This window comes from Chrysochloris asiatica, unplaced genomic scaffold (assembly GCF_000296735.1).
Source record: "Chrysochloris asiatica unplaced genomic scaffold, ChrAsi1.0 scaffold00099, whole genome shotgun sequence".
Classification (NCBI taxonomy): Eukaryota; Metazoa; Chordata; class Mammalia; order Afrosoricida; family Chrysochloridae; genus Chrysochloris; species Chrysochloris asiatica.
This window is the reverse complement of record NW_006408617.1, coordinates 6,517,601-6,535,859: the sequence shown is the minus strand read 5'-3', so window position 1 is coordinate 6,535,859 and position 18,259 is coordinate 6,517,601. Positions and strand designations below refer to the sequence as shown.

Below are 18,259 nucleotides of genomic sequence, written 5' to 3'. Positions count from 1 at the left end.
ATCATCAGGCCTTTCTTTCAAGATGCTGAACCGTTCATCTTTCAGTTAATAGCCCAGTACAGTACTCTTTCCCATCACCCAGTGACTCCAGCAAGGAAGATACCATTGTGAAGAGAGAAAGCTTAGATTCTTATATTCTTTTGGATGAGGAAAAGACAATCCCTCCGGCCATTAGAAAGAACCTAACCTCTGCGTAAGGAGCCCTGGTAGTGTAATGGTTACAACTCACTGGATGGATGACAGTTCAAACCCTCCAAGCAGTTCTATGGGAGAAAGACATGGAGGTTCGCTCCTATAAAGAGTGCAGCCTCGAAAACCCTATGAGGTTGCTAAGGAGTCTAAATCAACTTGACGGTATGCAACTGCACAGCATTCTGTGAATGGGAAGGTTCTTGGCCTGATGTGAGACGGAGTCTTCACGCCTTCACTGGGTTGAGGGGAATGCTGCTGGAGTCAGCGTTAAGTGTGTACTGTGTCGAACTTCTGCCCAAATTCCTTGCAGATGATGGGAACTGGCAGCATAAAAGGTATTTAAGTGAGCAAGTCAGAATGACAGGCTCGGAAGAGGTAAATCAGTGGGGCACTGTGTTGCACAAAGTGGCTATTAGTACGCAGATTTCGAAATGAATGCAGGGAAGACAGTGACCGATGGGTAAACTGAGTTGGAAAGACATGTGAGAACAACTGGATATGATATACAGGCAGGTGTTCACTAGAATGTGACAGTCTGCAAAACGTCACCTGTACTGGGTGTGAAATCTCTGTTGATTCCTTCATTTTTGCAGACTCATCCTTTACATCGGTGTGCATTGCATCTAAGAAATGTTAATGCCAGCTATAAGCGCTGCTATAAACTAAGTTATCAAGAATCAGACACCTTGAAAGCTAAGGTCTGATTTTTCTCAACTTCAAAATGAAAATTTGAGTGGAGTTCCAGTTACTTCACATCCAGAAATAAAACAGTGTCTAGGAAGATATGTAATGTGAATTTGACATTGGGTAATATTTTTTTTTAATGTGAATTTGGACTAATTAAAATAAAAAATAAGGTACTATTTTAATGTTACACTAGACAGAGGGTGAATTAATACAAATCTTATTCCAGCAACCAGCAAAGAATTCTTAAAGAAATGGTAAGAAAAACATATAATATCTTATCTAAAAAATATTCTATATTATCACAGTTATAAACATGTAAATATTTCATTCTATATACCAGACTCATTTAAAAAATATTTTTCTGTGTTCTCTCCTACTTGGCAGAGATGAAATGTCAAGATCTAGCCAAGAAAAACAAGAAAAATAACTGTCTTGGTGAATCTTTGTTATGATATTTGAGAAAAACTTTTATTACACCTGATAGTTCAGGTGAGCAGTAAGTAAATTACCTGATGTCTGAAGTTCTTAGCTATCAGATACCCAAACTGCCATGCCATTTTAAAAACAAAAAGCATTATCTGCCGTGGAGTCGGAACCGACTCATAGTGACCCTATACAGGGTTTCCAAGGCTGTAAATCTTTCCGGGAACAGAACGCCTCATCTTTCTCCCGCAGAACAGTTGGTAGTTTCAAACTGCTGACCTTAAGGTTCGCAGCCTGATTTGTAACCACTACGCTACCAGAGCTCCTTTTAGACAGTGGTCTAAAAGAAGCAAATTGTAGGAACTGAGTTTAGACTATAAGCTCAAAGAGAGATAGGTTGATCATATATATGTGTCTGTGTGTGTGTGTGTATTTCTTAAGCTATGAGCCATAGATATTTTCCTCCAGATGAGCTTTTCCCTAGATCCAGAAGCATACAACTCAAGAGCACATATTTTTGTTGCATGATCTTGAGTTGTATGCTGGGATTGTTGAGATTGTTGATGTTTTCTACTACATACTCAGTGCAGATTAATCCACATGCTTTAAAGTCAGACCAATAGTTATTACCAACTGTCCATCACCACAAACTTAGCTTGACTATGAATGTTGGAAGGAGTCCTGGTCATTGAATGGTTTAACCACTCAACTGCTAACCAAAAGGATGACAGGAGCAACCCACAGGAGGAAGACGTGCTGATCTGTTTCCATGAAGATTACAGCAAATAATAATAGCAATCCTATGGAGCAATTCTACACTGTCACATGAGGTTACCCTTTAAGAGCAGAAAATCCACTTGATAACACCTCACAACAATAACATGAATGTTGGAAACACCAAAACTGTTTTTATGAAGATAATATGTATGCGCTTCTTTGGGTTGAATGTACTACCAAAGGAAATAAATGAAAAATATTGCTTTGCCTTGAAGCCTGGGTTAGTGGCCAGGCTGTCCTTCAAGACTGTCATTGATTTTGACTCATGGCAACACCATGTGTATCACTGTAGACCATGGAATACATAAAGTAAGCCCATAAAAACCTGTTGCCACTGAGTTGAGTCTGTTTCCTAGTGCTTTGTTACAGAGTAGAAAGGTTCCACAGTGCTTTCTTAATAGGAATCTTTACAGAAGTAGATCACTAGCCTTCCTTCCACGTACCGCTGGATAAGTTTGAACTACTATTACGCTTGTTTTTGTTGTTAACTGCTGTTAGTCGGTTCCAATTCAGAACGATCCTGTACAGGGTTTCCGAGGAGCAACTGGTGGATTTGAACTGCTAACCTTGTGGTTCTCAGACCTGTGCTGATGCGCAGCGTTACACCAGAAGTCCAGCACAAACCTTTTTGCGTTATCAAGCAGGGAACTTGTATATAATCTACTGGCATAGAAAAAAAATTCACTGAGTCCTTAAAATCGGGTAAGGTAACTTAAAATATAGTAACACTGAGATCAGAAATTGGAATACATGCATAAGAATCTACAAAAAATCACTTAAATCGCAACATTTCTCCACTACTAAAAAATCTCAAGCATAAGTAGGAAATCTCTAGTCCATCATATTCCAATTTAATTTTTAAACAACTGAAAAAAAATCTGTGCGCAGCTGAGAGTTGCCTGAAGGATACAAACAACGTTTGCACAGGGAGTCATTTTACTTTCTTTAAAATCAGTAGTATCAAACAAAATCCAGTAAGACTATGCTTATCTCATTTATCCCTCCATTATCAGGACTGGTAAAAACGGGCGAATTTAGTACGGATTCTAACAACAAAGGATTGCAACAATTCTTGCAAAGATGGGCCTGAGAACTTATTCGCATTTCTGTTAGGAATTGTGATTTTTCTGCGCCACCTTGTGGCCATACTGCAAAGATTACACGTGCAAGTTCAAGGATTTTTTTCACGCGCTGGTCAAGCCTTCGCATACCCGCATTGCGGGAATCGCTTTCAACACAAACGAGCAGAAAATGGTGTCTTTCTTTGTAGTCCATGATGGGAAACAGTTTTGCCCTCCTTCTATTTCCTCTTTCATTTCCTTTATTTCTTAGCCTCAGATCGCCTGCCCATTCTCTCTCTAGGTCCAATTCTGTTTGAACTCCTCTTCCATCCCCACTGTGCTATAGCACCCCGACCCCAGGGTCTGCCCTCCCGACGGCGCCCTTGCAGGCCTCCCTCCGGATCTCCCCGCCCGCAATCCCTGCAACAAAGGCCCGCCCACTCCCGCCAGCAGCCAATGACAGCGCGTCCCAGAGCTCGAGGTGGGTCTGGGCCTCAGCTCGGAGCCGTGCGCCCGGGCTCTGATTCTGGGCTGCGGGGAGGCCGTTCTGAGGCCGCCATGGACTCGCTGGGGCTCCAGGTAAGCTGGCGGGCCCTGGGGGTGCCGGCGGGACAGAGCTTGAAGAGAGGGTAGTTTTCGCGAGGCCTTTAGTATTGTGGTGTGTGTGGGCGTCTCCGGCCGCTCTGTGGGCTCTCCTAACCAAGTCCGCTCTGCGAGTCCCTTTTGTGGGGTCTGGAGGTCCAGGTAGTGGTGGGCGCGTTACTTCCTGAAATGCTGTTCGTTGTGTAGGACTTCTCTGTAACGCTCTACACCCATGGCACATGGGGATGACATTTTGAAGGGCTCCTGGTATGGCGCTGTAGGGTCTGTACTGGACTACGAACCACAAGGTTGGTAGTTCAAACCCATCAGCAGCTCCTCCGAAAACCCTGCACAGGATCGCTATGAGTAAAACTGATTAACAACAACAGCAACAACAGGAAACTAGTGCCCGCTTCCCATTTAATAGGGAAAGAAACAGGGAACGCATATAGGAAAACAAAATCCAATAAGCACAGGTTTACATGTACCGACTCGATGGCACCTAACAACAACAAGTGACTGGTTGGCGTGCGGTGACTCGGTGGGATAAGCACTGGACTGCAGACCACAAGGTCTGTGTCTGTAGTTCGAACCAAACAGCCTCTCTGCAGGAGAAAGACGAGACTTTCTGCTCCGGTAAAAGTTTGTTGTTGTTATTGTTAAGTGCCATCGAGTCGGTTCCGACCCATAGCGACCCAAAATAGGGTTTCCAAGGCTGTAAATCTTTACGGGAGTAAAAAGCCTCGTCTTTCTTCCTCACAGCAGCTAGTAGTTGCGAACTGCTGACCTTGCTGTTCACAGCCCGATTCATAACCACTACGCTAGCCTCAGAAATCCTATAAAGGAGGGTCACTGTAAATCGGAATCTCTTAGTGGCAGATTAAATTTAAGGGGCTTGGGCCTAAGGAAATGGACGATTCTGACTCAATTACTGACCTACAGTGCCACACCGGAATTCCAAGTGTGTCCATGGTGGTGGTGGTGGTGGTGATGCGCCGTGGAGTCAGTTCCGATTCATAGCGACCCTGTACAGGGTTTCCTTAGATGTGGTCAAATAGAAAGTCATTTGCAACCTTAGTGAATGGAGAACTGCAGGAAGATGGGAGTTTTCTGAGATGAGTTATGGCGTCTGAAAAATGGAAATACCACCCATGCTTTCGGGAAACTTCACTAAGAATCAGAAGAGTAGTAGCAGTAACAAGGGGGTGGGATAGGAAACAGTCAGAGTTGGGCTTTCAAGATGAGAAACTGCTGAGAATTAATGGAACGAACGTCCAGAACAGGAGTTGGCAGATTATGGTTCATAGACCACATCTAGGCCTTGTCCTGTTTTGTAGGGTGTATAAGCTAGGAATGCTTTTTAACATCTTTAAGTAATTGGAAAAAAGAATCATCTTTTTATGACACTAAAATTTTGTGAAATTTCAATGTCAGTGTTCATTAATAAAGTTTTGTTTGAATTTTGCCAGATCCATATATGTACATATTATCTATGGCTTTTGGGTTATCCAAGTTATACAACAGAATTGAGTAGTTGTGACTAGAGAGCCTCCAGACCCTAAAATATTTACTGTCTAACCCTTTATTCTAGGAGCCCTGGTGGTATCGTGGTTAAGTGCCCAACTGCTAACCAAATTAGTAGTTGGAATTTACCAGCCCTTCGGCAGGACAAAAATCTATGGCAGTATGCATCTGTAAAGTATTACAGTCTTGGAAACTTTCCTTTTAGGCAGTTCTGCTATGTCATATAGGGTCTGCCCGTTAAGTTGGAATCCCTTTACAGAAAAATTTGCTGAGCTCTAATCCAGAAAAAAAAGATTGTATCTAGAGCAGAGGTGTGTAGACAGCTGTCAGAAGTGTGGACACTTTTCATACTAGCTGTAGAATCACTAGGTAGTTGTGGAGTGACTGATGGGTCGGTAAGGTGACTCAAATGTATGATAGTGATGGTGTAAGTATGACTGTCTCTGACTAGATTATCCACCAAGCCTAAATAGTGTTAAATGTTAAGTAACAGGCCCACATAATCAAATTTAGTATCCCCAGACAGCAGGTTATTCCACATTTTAAATCTAAGAAACAGATTTTTAGAAGATTAAAGACAATTTTTTCCCATTGGAAAATAGTATTATTTCTTCTATTGACAATCATTTGTTGCAGGACTCAGATATAAAATAATTAAGGTAATATTTAATAGTAAACTGTTAATGAAATTAGTTATTTCAAAATAGATATTAAAAAGGCATGATTGAAGAAATAGAAGCAAATACTGTTAAATGGAAAAAAAGGATGATTTTTTAAAATAATAAACTATAGTGTAGTAATGGGACCCTTTTTCTTTTTTCATTTTCTAAAATTGTTAAGAAAAGGAAGGTAGGCAAAGGAAAAAAGTGGAAAGTCTTTTGATTTAAAGAAACACCACATTACTTTTAGATTTTTCAAGATTTTAGATTAATATCTGCTTTTAAACATTTATTATTATTGTCAAATGCTGTCAAGTTGTTTCTGACTCACCGCAACCCTGTATAGTGGGTTTGAACTGCCGACCTTGTGGTTAGCAGTCCATTGCTTGTCCTGGAGCACCACACTAGGATTCCAAAAACCATTATTAGATCCTCAGAATCTTTTAAAACTTTTAGTCCTTGTTTCCTTTCAGACTTTGATTAATTACTATTGTCAAGAGAGGTATTTCCATCATGTGCTGATTGTTGCCAGTGAAGGAATTAAGAGATATGGCAGTGACCCGGTCTTCAGGTTTTACCATGCCTATGGCATACTCATGGAAGGTATGTGTGCATTAGGAAACACCAAAAAATTAATTTCTTGCTTTGCATCGTGAACTCTTTCACATCATAATCTTTCTGATTTTCAGGTAAAATTCAAGAAGCTCTTCGAGAATTTGAAGCTATTAAAAATAAACAAGATGTATCACTTTCTTCTCTAATTGCATTAATATATGCCCATAAAATGAGTCCTAATCCAGGTATGGTATTTAAATACAAGATATTGGATAGTTTATCTTACTCAATTCATTTTTTTTTTTTCAAAAATTATAATGTTCAATCTGATCACACTGCATTATATGCTGTCTAGTTGTTAGAACAGAACATGGGAACACTGAATAGTTTAAAATTTAAAAAGGTGTGAGACAAGTTTGTATTATTTCACCGTACTTATTCAACCTGTATGCTGAGCAAATAATCCAAGAAGCTGGGTTCTATGAAGAAAAACGTGGCATCAAGATTGGAGGAAGACTCATTAACAACCTGCGATATGCAGATGATACAACCTTGCTTGTTGAAAGTGAAGAGGACTTAAAACATTTACTGATGAAGATCAGAGAGTATAGCCTTCAGTATGGATTACATCTCAATGTAAAGAAAATAAAAATCCTCACCACTGGATTAATAAACAACATTCTTATCAGTGGAGAAAAGATTGAAGTTGTCAGGGAGTTAATTCTTCTTGGATTAACTATCAACACTCATGGAAACAGCAGTCAAGAAATCAAATGACATATTGCATTAGGCAAATGTGCTGCACAAGACCTTTTTAAAGTATTGACGAGCAAAGATGTCTGCTTGAAGACTAAGGTGCACCTGACCCAAGCCATGGTATTTTCAGTCACCTCATATGCATGTGAAAGCTGGTCAGTGAATAAGGAAGACCGTAGAAGAATTGATGCTTTTGAGTTATGGTGTTGGAGGAGAATATTGAAAGTGCCATGGGGCTGCCAAAAGAACCAATAGATCTGTTTTGGAAGAAGTGCAGCCAGAGTGATCCTTAGAGGCCAAGATGACCAAACTTTGTTTCTCATACTTCGGACATATTGTCAGGAGGGACCAGTAGCTGGAGAAGGATATCATGTTTGCTAAGGTGGAGGGTCAGAGAAAAAGAGGAAGACCCCAACGAGATGGATTGGCTAGGTGGCAACAATAACATAGATATTATTTATATCATTTGAGAAGGCTTTAAAAAGTTTGTGAAAAACTTCCATTATACTTTAATTCCATTTCTTCACTAACTTTTTGAAACCTTGTTGTATATGTCTTATTTTCCTGACAAGGCTTAGGAAGTTGGTGAGTTCATTAAGTACAAGGAATATATATCTGCCACTACTTTAATATTGTTTACATCATATGGCACAGGTTTTATTAGGAATTATTTGAGTTCACCAAAAGGTGAGTATCTGTTAATGATTGTTATTCAAGGCCAGTCAAAACACAGGCATATACAGAAACTACTTTGCAGTTGTTGTTGTTGTTGTTGTTAAGTGCCATCTAATTAGTGCCAACCCATAGCGACCCTATGCTCAACAGAATAAAACACTGCCTGGTTCTGCACCAACCTCACAATCCTTGCCATGTTTGCGCCCATTTCTGCTGCCACTGTGCCAGTCCATCTTGTTTGGGGGGTCTTCTTCTTTTTCTTTGACCCTCCATTTTACCCAGTGTGATATCCTTCTCCAGGCACTGGCCCCTCCTGATAATATGTCCAAAATATGAGAAACCAAGTATGACCATCCTGGCTTCCAAGGAGAATTCCAGCTATACTTCTTCCAACACAGATTGGTTTGTTATTTTGGCAGTCTATGGTGCTTTCTGTATTCTCCTCCAACAGTATAACTCATATGTGTCAATTCTTCTGCGGTCTTCATTATTCACTGTCCAACTTTCACATGCATATGATGTTATTGAAAATACCATAGCTTGGACCAGGCACACCTTAGTCCTTAAACTGAAATCTTTCCTCTTGAACACTTTAAAGAGGTCTTGTGCAGCATATTTGCCTAATGCAGTAGGTCGTTTGATTTCTTAACTGCTACTTCCATGAGTATTGATGGTAGATCTGAGTAAAATGAAATCTTTGGCAACTTAATCTTTTCTCCATTTATATGGATGTTGTTTATTGGTCCAGTGGTGAGGATTTTTGTTGTTTTTTTTTTTTTTTACATTGAGATGCAACCCATAGCAAAAGCTATGCTCTTTGATCTTCATCAGTAAGTATTTTAAGTCCTCTGCAGTAGCCAGCTTTTATTAGAAATATTACACTTGTTAGGAGTCCTGGTGTGGTGCTGTGGTTTAATGCGCCAGACTGCAAAGCTGTTTGAACTGCAAGGTCGGCCGTTAAAACTCACCAGCTGCTCCTCAGAAACCCTGTACAGGGTCGCTATGGGTCGGAACCGACTTGACGACACTTAACAACAACATTTATTAGGAGCTCCTGGTGTGGTGCTGTAGGAACAGCGCTGGACTGTGAATCACAAGGTCAGCAGTTCAAACACACCAACTGCTCCTCGGAAACTCTATACAGGGCCGTAGTAAGTCACGACTGAATCGATAGCACTTAACAATAACAACAACACACTTATTATGTACAAATATGTGCACTTTATCTCTTGTACTGTGTTTTAAGCTTCTTAAAGATCTTTACATCCCCTTGTGAGCTAACTCTTGGAATACTTAGATTTTTATCTAATAATGGTTTGAGAAATTACACAAGAAATATTGTGCATAAATAAACTAGAAAAAAAATAACACCAACCATTCCTCTCATGGCATATTAAATTGTAAAACATGTTACCAACCATCCCTCCCACAGCCCTCAGCTAGGTTCCATAATGCATTGCAGTGGCCACACAGAACTCAGACACCATACTCACAGTTACGGGGTTTATTAGGGAAATTAACAAGGTGGACAGTTCAGGGTCAGAAATGCTCAGGATAGTTTTTTTTTTAGTGTGACAAACATTGGACATTTGTGTCCTAATCGGATACTTAGATGTAAAAAAATGTTTAATAGAAGTGATTGGTTGTCTGAGAAGTAGGCCATCTATTTTAAAAGATCAACTGAGCAGTCCGTTTTGATCTACCTAGGTAAACAGTAATGATACTACCTTTTCACGTGTGTATAAAACCTGGCATATTTGCACATTTTAGAATTGGATTTGCAAGTTGTGTAATTTGAGTACTAGTCTTCCATACTCTCCTTGTAGCAGCCTCATTTTAGCTCCTAGAAATAATTGGTATATATAAAGGGTCTTCAAAAAGTTCGTGGAAAAATTCATTATCTTTTAATTACATTTTTCCACCAAGTTTTTGAAACCCCCTTACATGGTCTTTAGGTTTAGGGAAAGGCGTAAAATATAGAACTGTCTTTCACAGTGGCGGTAAACTACATGTGACTGCTGAGCACTTGAAATTTGGATAGTTTGATGAATTTGAAATTTTATTTCATTTGCACTTATCTTTAAAGTTGGTGCTTGATTTAGTTATTTTTGGAGCAACTTGAATATGTGAATCTCTGTTTCAATTGTAAATTTTATTAAATCAAGGTGTCACGCTGTAGAATAAGCACTTGATCACAAGGTCTGTTTGAACTGCAAGGTCAGCACTTCAAACCCACCAACCACTTCTTGTTGTTGTTGTTGTTAAGTGCCATCGAGTCGGTTCCGACCCATAACGACCCTGAACAGGGTTTCCGAGGGTGTAAATCTTTACGGGAGTAGAAAGCCTCATCTTTCTCCCGCGGAGCGGCTGGTAGTTTCGAACCGCTGACCTTAAGGTTCGCAGCCCAATTCGTAACCACTACGCTACCAGAGCACCTTTGGAAACCCTATATAGGGTTTGGGTTGGAACCAACTTGATGGCACTTAACAACAACAACAAGTACAGGTCCAGTATTTGTGATGACAATATAGCATAGGAATTGAGATGGGCTGTAAGTGTACCATACATACCAGATTTCAAAGAGTTAGCAAGGGAAAAATGAAAGTTACTTCATTCATATTTTAACTATGTATTAAAATGATAAAAAATCGGATATTTTGTTGTTGTTAAATGCCAGCAAGTTGGTTCCCATTTATAGTGACCCTGTATAGGGGTTCCAAAGAGCAGATGGTGGGTTTGAACCACTGAACTGATTGTCGGAAGTGTATTGCTTAAAATATTAAAATTAATTATGCCTGTTTCTTTTTCCTTTTTGGAATGTAACTATTAGAAATTTCAAAATTACGTATATGGTTTGTATTTCATTTCTCTTAATGCTGCTGTGGAGAGAAGAACAAAATTCTCTGCCCTGATAATCATCCGACCTTTTGTAAGCATTGGTCTAGAATTTAATTTTTCTTTGATGCTTTTTTCTCCTCCAAGATAGAGAAGCTATTCTGGAATCTGATGCCAGAGTGAAGGAGCAGCGCAGAGGAGCTGGACAGAAGGCTTTGTATCATGCAGGTCTGTTTCTGTGGCACATTGGTCGTCACGAGAAAGCTAGAGAATATATTGACAGAATGATCAAAATGTCAAGTGGTGATAAAGAGGTAACTGGTTTTCTTAATTTGAAATCATAACACGAAAAGAAGCCTATATTATTTATATGCTCACTAGTATCTGCTACTTAAATTTTTTGTTATTACTCAATCTATTTACACTTTCTAAATGGAAGCTTCATTTTGATATTTCATTACATTGAAAATGGAGTCCTGGTGTGGTGCTGCAGGATAATGCACTGAACCCAAGGTTGGCTTGAACCAGAAGGTCAGCAGTTCAAACCCACCAGCTGTTCCTCAGAAGGCCTAGACAGGGTCGCTATGACATGATAACACTTAGCAACAACAACAATATTGAAAATTATTAAAAATAAGATTTTTTAATAATATGAAGTTGATAGCAGTGGGTTTTGTTTTTGGTCTTTGGTAGGCTGTTTATTTTAAACTATTTGTTAACTCTGAAAAGGATCCCTCCCTCATATGATTCTTCCCTTCCTTTCTCTTTTCCTTCCATCTCTCCTTATTGAATAGCTTTCTTTACAAGGCTCTGTTATTTGTACTGATGAGGATACAAAGATAGGGACTATAGAAAGGATCCCTGGGGGCACTGTGGTCAGCGGCTCAAACCCACCATCCACTGCAATGGAGAAGGATGAGGTTGTCCGCTCCCTTAAAGGTTTACAGTTTTGGAAACTTTACGTAGAATAGCTGTGAGTCAGAATCGACTCAATGGCAGTGGGTTTTTAGGGAATATGTAAATTCTCATTTCATAAATAGTCAAGTAGCAGCACAGCGTATGCATATCTGTTATTGTAATGAAAAATTACGAATGATATGAGAGCGCTGTAATTAAAATGCTTGAGAAAATAACAGTTATTGCTCTCTTTGTGCTATTTTTAGTACTTAAGGAGAGATCACATATATAAGTGTTAGGAAGATGAGAAAGAATGTCTTGAAGAAAGTAGTATTGAGGGAAAATCTGAAAGGTGAATAATATTTTGGTAGTCAGAGATTATGGAGAAGAGAAATAGATAGTCTTAAAGTGGGAAATACTAGATAGAAATGAGGAAAATAGGAAACATGTTGGTTTTAAGGTAAGAACCTCAAATTTGACTGGAGACCAGGATATAGAGATGAAGAGAATTGGAGAAGATGGGTCGGGACCAATTGAAGGAACTTGACTGCTAGGCACAGATGTTTATATTTAATTTGATTCTTAATACTCATTTATGTATTACTCATTTATTGACTTAGTATCAGTTTTAGCACTAATAGAATGTGTGACTTGCTTCTCAATAAGCGCTGAGCAAAGAAATTGTCTTTAAACCTGAAATTCATAATGTAGTATCCAGTACTGTTAAGGATTAAAAACTGTTTCACTGTGCAGAATTTTGTTGTTCAAAATTTAACAGAGCACATTTTGTTATTAATTATAAAAGAATGGCATTAGGTTAATTAACTTCCTTTACCAACTTTTTTTTTCTTCATTTAACAAGTAGAACTGTGACTAGAAATTGTTATTTCATAGGGACAGGTTTTAAGAGCATGGCTTGATATTACAAGAGGAAAAGAACCTTATGCTAAAAAAGCATTACGGTATTTTGAAGAGGGATTACAACATGGAAATGATATTTTTGCTCTCCTGGGTAAGGTAAGTTGGAGTTAAGGTAAATAAATCATGTTAGAAATGTATTCATAATATAGCTGACACCCAACACAATTAAAGTGGCTCAGAGAAGATAATTATTTTCATGGTACTATTGTCATCTCTCAACTGAGGGACTTGCATTTGTGTAAGATATAAAGAATAATAAACTAGAGAAATTTATACCATAATAGCTCGCAGTCCTGATTGAGTTTTATTTATTTGTTTATTTATTTTGTTGGTCAATTCACTCTCTCCTCAGAAAACATTTATTGTGTGCTTTACATATGTCTTGCATCACTCTAGGCACTAGGAATACCCTAAACAAAACAAAGCCTTCTGTTTTTATGGAGTGGGTAGAGATAGATAATAAATAAAATAAGTACATTTGAATCTTGAACAACACATGAGTTAAGGGTGCCAAGTTCCTACTCAGTTGGCAATCATGTATAATTTACAGCTGACCCTTGAACATCACAGGTTTGAACTACACTACTGCGGTGAGCTCAAGTGTTTCAAGTGTCTGTTTAAGACTCCTGGAGAGGTGAACTACTCATGCAGAGATTACGGCATTTTAAGCAAATACCTGCAGCACTTAAACTCATAGCCATAGCAACAGGGAAAAAAATCCGTTTATAAGTGCCCTCCTCCCTCAATGCAAACCCAAACCCATGTTGTTCAAGGGCCTACTGTATGTTACATATTCGAAGGTGATAAGTGCAATGGAAAAGTAAAGCCAGAAGGGGGTGGGGGAAGCGCTAAGTATCAACTTGGAATTTTTAATGAGGTGCACAGAAAAAGTGACATTTGAGCAAAGGCATAGGAGATGTGGACATCTGGGGAAACCACTGCAGACAGAAGAAATAATAAGGACGAGTGCCTTAAGACCTGTTCAAGGGTTAAGCAAGAAGGCCAGGAGGCTAAGGTGGAAGGAATGCAGACCTGAGTGGATTGGAAGTTAGAAAGAAGCAGCAGGTGGGTATGGGGAAGTGAGAGACTGGGTGGATTCTGTAAAGCCTTTGACTTATTTTAATGAGATGGGGAGCCGCTGTTAAATTCTGAGCAAAGAAATAACATGATCTGGCTTACTTTATACGAGAGGATCAATTAATTGACGGTCATTAAAAAATCATTGATGGGTGGAAATATTTAATCCAAACCCTTTTTAGAATCCTTTTTTTGCTGCCTTCTGAATGCCTTCAATTTTTTTCTTTTTTTGGAGGTGGTATTTTTGATACCCAAGAAGAAATTAAAATGTTATGTTAAAAAATAAAACAAAACTTGTGTATTAGCTAAGTACTGATTTGAGACAACTGTAAATGAGAACAGAGAGGATTAGTGTTTTGGCTACTGTTAGTGTGCCCATATCACTCTTTCTGTCAATTTCTGTTAGTTTATTTCATGAGTCTGACTGGCATTCAGGCTGATAGGATTCAAGTTTTACCTAATGTCACTGTTATAGGAATTGGGCATTTGACTTTTTTTTTTTTTTGAGATGTTTTTCATGACCCTTCTAGAAATTTTTCTTGATCTCCGGCTCTAGAGAAAAGCCAGCTGATAATCATCCAGGGCTGGGCTGTTTCAGGTGATATCAACATTCCAATGAAGTATTTATTCTCATTTATTTTTCAGTCAATTCATGAGGAGGGCTCCATTAGTCTCAATCCAACCTAACAATCTTGTATTCTAAATTCAAATGGGAAATGACAATTTAAACAGAACATGAGATGTAGACACACATCAGGATTTTATAACGTAGCTTTCCTATTTTGCAGTACCAACTATTTAGGCATGTTTTAAGGACAAATATAATTTGAAAACATTGTCTGTGTTTATCTCTTTTCTATTAATTGTCAACTATTTAGAAACTTAAATAGTAATAATTTACTTTGACAAACTCAGTGAACATCTTTAGGTGATTCTCATACTTTCCTTTAATCTAATGAGACTATAACCTTAATTTGATTTTAGGAATAGATTACAGGTTTACCATAGATCTACTGGTAGTGGATGGTCATTTTTCACCAAGCTATAATAGAACTAAGGAACTCTGGTAGCGTAGGGGTTACGAATTGGGCTGTGAACCCTAAGGTTAGCAGTTCGAAACTACCAGCTGTTCCGTGGGAGAAAGATGAGGCTTTCTGCTCCCATAAAGATTTACAGCCTCGGAAACCCTGTACAGGGTCGCTATGAGCTGGAACTGACTCTATGGCACATAACCACCACCATAATAGGACTAAATTTATTCCTAAAAGATAACCCAAAACAAATTTTTAAAAATCTAATTTGTGATTGTTGTTGTTGTTAAGTACCATTGAGTCATTGTTGTTGTTACAACCCCGTATAAGGTTTCCAAGGAGCAGCTGGTGGGTTTGAACCTTGTGGTTAATAATCCAGTGCTGATCCTATAGCACACTACCAGGACTCCTACTGTGTGATAAATGTGCACATTTTTTTTTTTTTTTAAAAAACACTCGTAGTGGTTACGAATAGGGCTGCTAACCTCAAGGTCTGCAGTTCGAAACTACCAGCCTTTCCACGGGAGAAAGTTGAGGTTTTCTGCTCCTGTAAAGATTTACAGCTTCGGAAACCCTGTGCAGGGTCACTATGAGTCAGAATCCAACTCCACAGTACTTAACAACAACAACAATATGAGTGATTATTTGTAGTTTTATTTTTTTATTATGAAAAGTTATACATGGATATTGTAAATCAAAAGCATTTAGAAAATACAGTAGTAGCTGAGTGAGAAAATAAATAGCCCTCTCTAGAGATAACTAGACATAACATCTCTTCATGACAATAAATATAGATAATAATGTAAAAATCTACATGCTTATTTTTAGTGGTGGTGATGGTGATGTGCCATGGCGTCAGTTCCTACTCATAGCGACTCTATACAGAATGTCCAAGGCTGTCAATCTTTACAGGAGCAGAAAACCTCATCTTTCTCCTGTGGAACAGTTGGTAGTTTTGAACTGTTGACCTTGTGGTTAGCAGCCCAATAGCGTAGTGGTTATGAATAGGGCTGCTAATCTCATGGTCAGTAGTTGGAAACTACTAGCTGTTCCGTGGGAGAAAGATGAGACTTTCTGTTCCTGTAAAGATTTACAGCCTCGGAAACCCTGTACAGGGTCGCTATGAGTCGGAACCGACTCCACAACACATAACAACAACAACAACAATGCTACTTTTAGTGTTGTTAGGTGCCATTGATTTGGAACCAATTCATAGCTGCCCTATGCACAACAGAACAAAAAACTGCCTGATAGGCACCTTAAATTCTATTAAGTCAATATGCTATAATTTAACTAATGCTTTATGCTCATTTTGAGTTATGTTTTTTTTTTTCTATTACAAATGAATAATAATTCTATCTTAAATATCATCTTTGTGATCTTAATCCTACTATTTTCATAAGGCAAATTCCTAGAAGTGAAATTGTTGAGGTAGAGGGAGGTTGAGCTTGCTCTTTAAAATCATATCTTCTATAATCTGGATATAAGTTTTTTTAAAAAAGAAAAAGGTATAAAATTCTTTAGTTTTAGAAGATATTTGCTACTGTCCTAAAAATATTTTATTCTAAAAAAATGAGTCAATTTTTTTTTTGCTAGATAGTGTTTCTAAAAATATTTTCTTATATTTTATCTTGTATTTATATTTCTCAGTTATTTAAAAGTGAAATTTTAAGTGCAATTGCTTTTATAAAATATTTTTTACTTCTAAAATGTTTCCAATTTTTGTTTCAATAAAAGCTTACTTTGTATTTTCATAATATAAAAGTGGTAACTGTTCATTATGGAAAAGTAAAAAAACAAAAACAAAAATATAGAAGGTGTTAAGCACTAGCAATTCTACCGACTGAGGGATGACTGTTGTGAGGATCTTGGTGTAGGTGATCACAATTTTGATGTCATTTCTTTTTTCTCTCTATAGGCACAATGCCTTGAGATGCGTCAGAATTATTCAGGTGCTTTGGAGACTATAAACCAGATAATTGTGAACTTTCCAAGCTTCCTCCCTGCTTTTGTAAAGAAAATGAAATTGCAACTAGCCTTGCAGGATTGGGACCAGACAGTTGAGACAGCACAAAGGTTAACCTGAAAAAAAAAAAATGTATATATGTCAGTATCTTTAGAAACACTAGTTACAATTTTGACAAAGAAATTTATACGTGCTTTTTTGTTGTAAGAGTTTTAAATTTTAATTTTTCAAAGCAGTATAGGACTAAGGAATAATTCTTAACTTGGCATTGCTTTTACAATATGAATTGATTGATTTACATAAATATCCAAATACCCATTATAAGGCAGACACTGTTTTAGGCAAAGAGACCAATATCCCTGCTAACTTGAATCTTATATTGAAGTGAGAGGAACATTATAAGAAGCAACACAAGTAGGTGAATCACGTAGTATTTTATAAAGTTGTTAGTAGTATGGAAAAAAAAAATAAAGCAGGACAGTGAGATATAGGGAGTTCAAGGGTTCAGTTTTGGGGTCTAGTTAGGGAAGGCCTCACTGAGAAAATTGGAACAAAAACCTGAGGATGGTAGGGAGTAAGCTGTGCAGACATCTTCAGAAAGAAGCAGAGCAAGTATGGAGACGTTGAGGCAAGTCTATGTGCCATGTGAAGGAAAGGAGAGAAGTAAAGAGAGGCATGAGTGAACAGTGAGGTCAGGGAGAAGGGTGGGAGGGAGAGATGATGCCAGGTTATGAGTACTCTGGTCAGCCAATGTAAGGATTTTGGGTTTTCTTTTGAAGTGGGAAGCCATTCTGAGCAGAGAAGTAGCATGGCATATTTTTTAAAAGCTTTACTCTGCTATGAGTTGAGAACAGGCTAAGTGGAAGGGGATAATGGCAGAAACAGGGAGATGATTTTGCAAGCTGTGGTAGTAATCTAAATGAGGAATGTTAGTGGCAGGCATCAGGATGGTGAAATCTGGGTATGTTTTGATGAGATGGATGAGAGAAAAAAGAGGGCAGTTCCAAAGTTTTTGGCTTAAACAACTAGAACACCAACAATTCTGGTCCAACAATAATCATCATGAAGTATTGTAAAGTGCTTAGTACAGTGCCAGGCACGTGCCTTTTCCAGTGCTGTCAAGTCCATTCCAACTTGTCACGACCCTAGGAGAGAGACTAGAGGTGCCCCACAGGGTTTTTAAGAGTAAATCTTTATAGAAGCATATTAATATTATCATGTCTTTCTTTTGAGGAGCGGCTGATGGTTTCAAATTCCTAACCTTTATGTTAGCAGCCACTAGGGTTCTACAAGGCACCTAGAAAGTTCTGTTTTATCCCACTGAGAATCCTAAGGGGTATTATTAGTATCTCCATTTTACAGATGAATAGACAAAGGCACAGAGAGGTTAAGTAGTTTATCTGTGTAAGAGGTTAAGTCATTTTGTTATGATGGAGTTAGAATTTAAATCCAGAGCACACAGGCCCAGTCTGCTTTTAAACATTTCACTGTTTAAGAAGTATGGGGTTGACTTTAACTGAATGGAGAGACTGTGCAATGAGGAGGTTTTGGAAGGCAGGTCAGGAATTTGGTTTGGACATACTGAGTTTGAGATGCCTACTAGAAATCAAGATAGAGATGTACTTCTGAGTGGCCAGTCAG

The 18,259-nt window shown here is 38.4% G+C and overlaps 1 protein-coding gene across 1 annotated transcript in view; it reads left to right on the top strand.

The window, feature by feature from the left end:
* Positions 1–3,698: 3,698 nt before the first annotated feature.
* Positions 3,699–18,259, top strand: part of TTC21B (tetratricopeptide repeat domain 21B) — a 90,016-nt gene continuing 75,455 nt past the window's right edge. The window contains exons 1-6 of the mRNA XM_006867005.1: positions 3,699–3,719; positions 6,379–6,508; positions 6,595–6,705; positions 10,874–11,040; positions 12,518–12,640; positions 16,571–16,728. Of these exons, the coding sequence (XP_006867067.1) occupies positions 3,699–3,719; positions 6,379–6,508; positions 6,595–6,705; positions 10,874–11,040; positions 12,518–12,640; positions 16,571–16,728 (710 nt within the window). The remainder of the gene's footprint in view (positions 3,720–6,378; positions 6,509–6,594; positions 6,706–10,873; positions 11,041–12,517; positions 12,641–16,570; positions 16,729–18,259) is intronic.